General features: G+C 36.2%; 1 protein-coding gene across 2 annotated transcripts; it reads left to right on the forward strand.

Moving 5' to 3' along the window:
- Positions 1-548: 548 nt before the first annotated feature.
- On the forward strand, positions 549-4,826 carry LOC105136416 (O-fucosyltransferase family protein). Of its 2 annotated transcripts, XM_011041739.1 has the most exons (6): positions 549-818; positions 903-982; positions 1,652-1,722; positions 1,819-1,907; positions 3,557-3,778; positions 3,968-4,826. In XM_011041739.1, the coding sequence occupies exons 1-6, from the start codon at positions 700-702 to the stop codon at positions 4,698-4,700; spliced, it is 1,314 nt and encodes a 437-aa protein (XP_011040041.1). In that variant the 5' UTR covers positions 549-699; the 3' UTR covers positions 4,701-4,826. The 2 variants fall into 2 exon arrangements, with proteins under 2 accessions (XP_011040041.1, XP_011040043.1); XM_011041741.1 differs by lacking the exon at positions 549-818 and having other exon boundaries at positions 897-982; positions 1,616-1,722.

Here is a 4,826-nt window from a genome sequence, read left to right on the forward strand (position 1 = left end):
TTTTTCATGAAGAAAGTCTAACTTCCAAGTATATAAATATACTTAATCACCCAACAAAATATCAATCTCATCCAATGACCACAAAAAGATAGCCATAAAGAGTTAGGCTATAAACTAGCCATTCAAAGGTGCATGCCACACAAAAACTAGACCATTTATCTATAGTCAAACCATATAATTTCTTATTACTATATTAGATAAGCATTTTTTATACATATTTTATCTTTTTATATTTAATTATTTAAGTATCAAAGTATCCCCTATTTATATGAAGATCTAATTTTCAAAAGCAATCTAAATTAGATAAAAATATATATTCTAGTTATCATTCCACTAGAGTAGAATTTTACCGTTCAACCATGAAACATTCATTTTACATACATACACACATACATGTGTGTGTGTGTGTGATGAAGGTGGCAATGATAAAAAATCTCCGAGTCTACTAATGTAACAGTCTTTTTTATAGTTACTAAAATGGAAACAAAAGTAAATTAGAAGTGCCAAAATACAGAAGAATGACATATTTAAAAACAGGTTTTAATTAATGAGAATACCTTCTCCTTGCTTACCTTACCTTGAAGGCTCGATCCGATCTAGCACAGCAAATTCTCTCTCAGTGAACCAAAACACCAAACCGAGCAACCTCGTCATTTTTTCACATTAAAAAGAAAATCCTCTTGTTTTCTGAATCATCAAATGATTACTGTCTCCGTGAAGCCATTGTTCACGGCCATCTTCACACTCTCGCTTTTCCTAGCTATCGTTTTGCTGTCTCCTTCTTCGCCGTTTTCATCCGTCCCTTCAAATAAACAAGCGTAAGTCACTTTATACTATAGGTGCTTGATGCCATTTTATGCAGTGCGATTGTAATTGGGTTTATTTACTTGTATTTTATTTAGAGGGAAATCGGACATATGGGGTGTTAAGAGGCTTGTGGAGTGGAGGCCGTGCAGGTGGTGGATTCATGGACCTCGCATCGGTATGTCTCTTCTGTGCATCTGATTTTTGCGTGGGCTCTTTTGTTTCTGGTTCCTTTTTTTTTTTTTCCTCTTTTACTGAATTATGCACTTAAGGGGTGTTCTCTTCTGTGCATCTGATTTTTGCGTGGGTTCTTTTGTTTCTGGTTTCTTTTTTTTTCCTCTTTTACTGAATTATGCTCTTAAGGGGTGCTGGTAATAAATCCAAACTCTCTATATAGCTTTAGTGAGATTTAAATATATATTTTTAAAACAGATACGAGATAGAGTACATTTACTTGGCTTTGAATAGAAAGAGAACAGAATTTGGAAACTTAGAATGGCAGTGAGTTTGAGTTATGGGAAGCAAGTTCTTTTCTTACTGTGTTGTCAATTAAAATTTTTACTGCTTCAAGGTTTGAAAATGGTTTGGATTTTGGTGAAGATTTGTTTATGCACAAGTTTTTTCGTTATTTACTTAATATTGAAATCCGGGATAAATCTGCTGTTTCGGGAGGGATTCAGGTGTTTTTTTCTAATCATCACGTATGCTGCTCGGAATATGGTTTGAGTCAAAGTAAAGGAATTCTCCTGCAGTTTTCTTTTCTTCTGTTTTTTTTTTTTCCCGAGTCAATTTTAATTGGTTTTCATTGCAGAAAATTGCATTGGTTTTTTTTGTTGAAATCATGCAGCCCTACCAGCAGAGAGTAATGGATATATCCGTGTGGATTGCTATGGTGGCCTCAATCAGATGAGACGAGATGTGAGTGTGGAGTAAACATTATTTTTTGTTATTTCCAGGTAATGCTCGTTAATGTATGCTGTGTTCATAAATGCTCCTTGTTTATGATTTATGCAGTTCTGTGATGGCGTTGGCATTGCCCGCTTGTTAAATGCAACTCTGGTTTTGCCAAAGTTTGAAGCCGCTGCTTATTGGAATGAGTCAAGGTAGTTGTTGATCACGTTTATCAATTACCACTGGTTACAAACTCAGAATAATTTAGATTGAATGTGCAACCTATGGAGATGGTCCTCATTCCTGCATTCTGAATAACTAGATAAACCGAGGAAAATTTTTGAAATCCAAGTAATATGAAACATGAGTTGATTTACTCTATTCTTTTGCCAGATGTTATAACCGCTCCAAGTAGACTGTGTCTGGGATTTTCACGACTTCAAATTTTGTATGCATTTCCATGCAACATTATTAGGCTATTGTCATCATGGATCAAAATTTAGGATGTTTGGTAGAACATGCTTTTAAATGGATGTGCTATGTTTGACGTTGTGGTTATTTGGTATGTTTTAATGGAGTGTAGAGTGTTTAGGTATTGAACTTTGATTCAGTGCAGTTAGATTGATGTTTGTGTCTTTTTGGAGCTGATATTGCCGCTCCACATGTTTATATTGGTGCTTCATTTATTTATGTTTTCATTTTCTTTACCGATAGCATATGATTATGAGATCTAAATGCATCAAACCCAAGGACATGTTGTCTTGTTTGCTCTCACCAGCGGATGCATGTCATCTGCACTAGCTGGCACCTCTTTTAGGAGTAAAACGTCACTGTTTCAGTGTCATTTGAGTCCTCTGTTGAACGCATTTTTTCTTATGAACTTTTGGCCGCCAAAATAATTAAATCTGATCCCAAGACAGTACTACAATACTACAATGTCTTTCCAGTTTTCAACCTCAAATCATCTTTTAAATTCAAGATCTAAACACAAAATGAAAACAACTTAATTTTTTTTCCTTGATCCTTCTTATTTTAGGTCTAAAAGCCACATAAATGGGGCAAAGGAATATGATGATGACAACAAACTGACAAAGGGTCATCTAGATTTCGTTAGTGTCAGCCCAGTGCCATGATCTATTTCCTTTCTCCTTTTTCCTTCACTCGCAGATTTCTTTGGTTATTTTATAAGAGGTCAATAAGATGGTGCAAATAAGGTGGGTTTTTGAAAGTTAAATCGGTCCAATTCATAACTAAAAGTCAAACTTCTAATTCAAAAGGAAATAAACAGCACCAAGTTTATCTTCCCCAGCCAATCCAATGTGTGGTGAAAAAAAGTGAAGGTCGCAGATATGGCGAAAAGGGTACAATGCTTTCCACTAGAAGTTTAAGTAATGTGCTGTCACTCTAAGATTATCTATGTCCATTCATAAAAACAAAAGGAAAGAAAATTATGTGGAGCAGCAATAAAGCTCTCATCTCTACTTCTTTTTCTTTTCAAAATAAGCAGATATACAGTGTACTTTCCCTGTTCATAATCACTCTCCACGCCACTCAACCCCCCAATAGTGAATTATTTATCTTCTTCTAGGGAAAGTCTTCTTTCATCCATAAGTAATATGAAGATTTTGTTGAGCTTGTTTCATTTTTGATATTCATATTATTCTTACTGTTTTAAGCAGCGTATCTAATGTAATAAACTGAATTGGAAACTCTTCCTTTCATGGAAACGTTGTGAAAATGTTTGAGATGTACTATAATCCAATATCAAGTAATGTAGGCTAAAAGCATCTTTATGTGTTTGAATTTGATTGCTGTTATTTCATGGACAATATCAGTAAATGACCCTTTAATTGTACTTCAGTGGGTTTGCAGATGTATTTGATGTTGATTACTTCATTCAACAGATGGATGGCTACATTAAAGTTGTTAAAGAACTGCCACCAGAGGTTGCATTAAAAGAAGCCTTTCATGTAGACTGTAGCAAAAGAAAAGGCCAATTTGATTACATTGAAAGTGTCCTTCCATCTTTATTGAAATACCAGTATATTTCAATTACACCAGCAATGAGTCAAAGAAGGGACAGGTACCAGATTGCATTTCAATTTCTATATATTTTTTTTTTTGGTGTTGTGATTACATGATAATGACTGTTAGGCCTGTAAGTTTGACCACATGCTTATTTTTGTTAGCCTTAGGCTTTGTTTTCATGTTTAGAAATGGTAAAATAGCATGCAGTTTGTTATGTAAGAGTATGCACCGTTTCTTTGTTTAGGTATCCTCTGAATGCAAAAGCTGCACTTTGTCAAGCATGTTATGGTGCATTACGCCTTACAAGAACCCTGGAACAGAAAGCTGCAGAACTTCTGGAAGCTATACCAAAACCCTTTCTTTCGCTTCATCTTCGATTTGAACCTGACATGGTAGCATATAGCCAATGTGAATACCCAGGCCTTTCCCCTGCCTCCAAGGAAGCCATTGAGGCTGCAAGGGGAGACAGAAAACCATGGACTGGGGAGCTGGCTCGCACTTGGAGAAAGCGAGGGAAGTGTCCCCTCACGCCTAACGAGACAGCCTTCATTTTTCAGGCACTTTCCATCCCTACGAACACAAATATATACCTTGCAGCTGGAGATGGCCTGATGGAAATTGAAGGTTTAAAATCTATTTACACCAACGTGGTCACCAAATCTGCACTTCTCAGTGGTGAGGATTTCCTAAATATGCACGGGAACACAAAAGCTGCATTGGATTATTATGTATCAATCAACAGTGATTTTTACGTGGCTACTTTTTTCGGTAACATGGATAAGATGGTTGCTGCAATGCGAGCTTATAAGGGATTGCATAATACCCTATTCCTAAGCCGGAGAGCTTATGCAGAGCTCAGTTCTAAGGGCTTGGATGGGAAGGAGTTGATGCAAGCCTTATGGCTGGCTCACAAAGAAGATTTTGCCATGGGAAGAGGGTCTGCTCTGCCTGACTGCTTTTGTGACTTCAAATCGTGATTTCATGTTTTAGGATTTGACTTGTTCGAATTTCTTTGTATATGACTAGTCCTGTAACACGTGTTACCGCGGGTAGGTTTCTAAATTAATTTTAAATGTAAGAGAATCTACTGACGTTGGATATCA

This window comes from Populus euphratica, unplaced genomic scaffold (genome assembly GCF_000495115.2).
Source record: "Populus euphratica unplaced genomic scaffold, PopEup_1.0 scaffold174.1, whole genome shotgun sequence".
NCBI lineage: Eukaryota > Viridiplantae > Streptophyta > Magnoliopsida > Malpighiales > Salicaceae > Populus > Populus euphratica.

Excerpts from the sequence above, each read along its gene's own strand:
- LOC105136416 (XM_011041739.1), top strand. The coding sequence starts at position 700 with ATGATTACTGTCTCCGTGAAGCCATTGTTCACGGCCATCTTCACACTC. Across the intron at positions 983-1,651 it reads GATTCATGGACCTCGCATCG|CCCTACCAGCAGAGAGTAAT; the intron begins GTATGTCTCTTC and ends GAAATCATGCAG. Across the intron at positions 3,779-3,967 it reads ATGAGTCAAAGAAGGGACAG|GTATCCTCTGAATGCAAAAG; the intron begins GTACCAGATTGC and ends TTCTTTGTTTAG.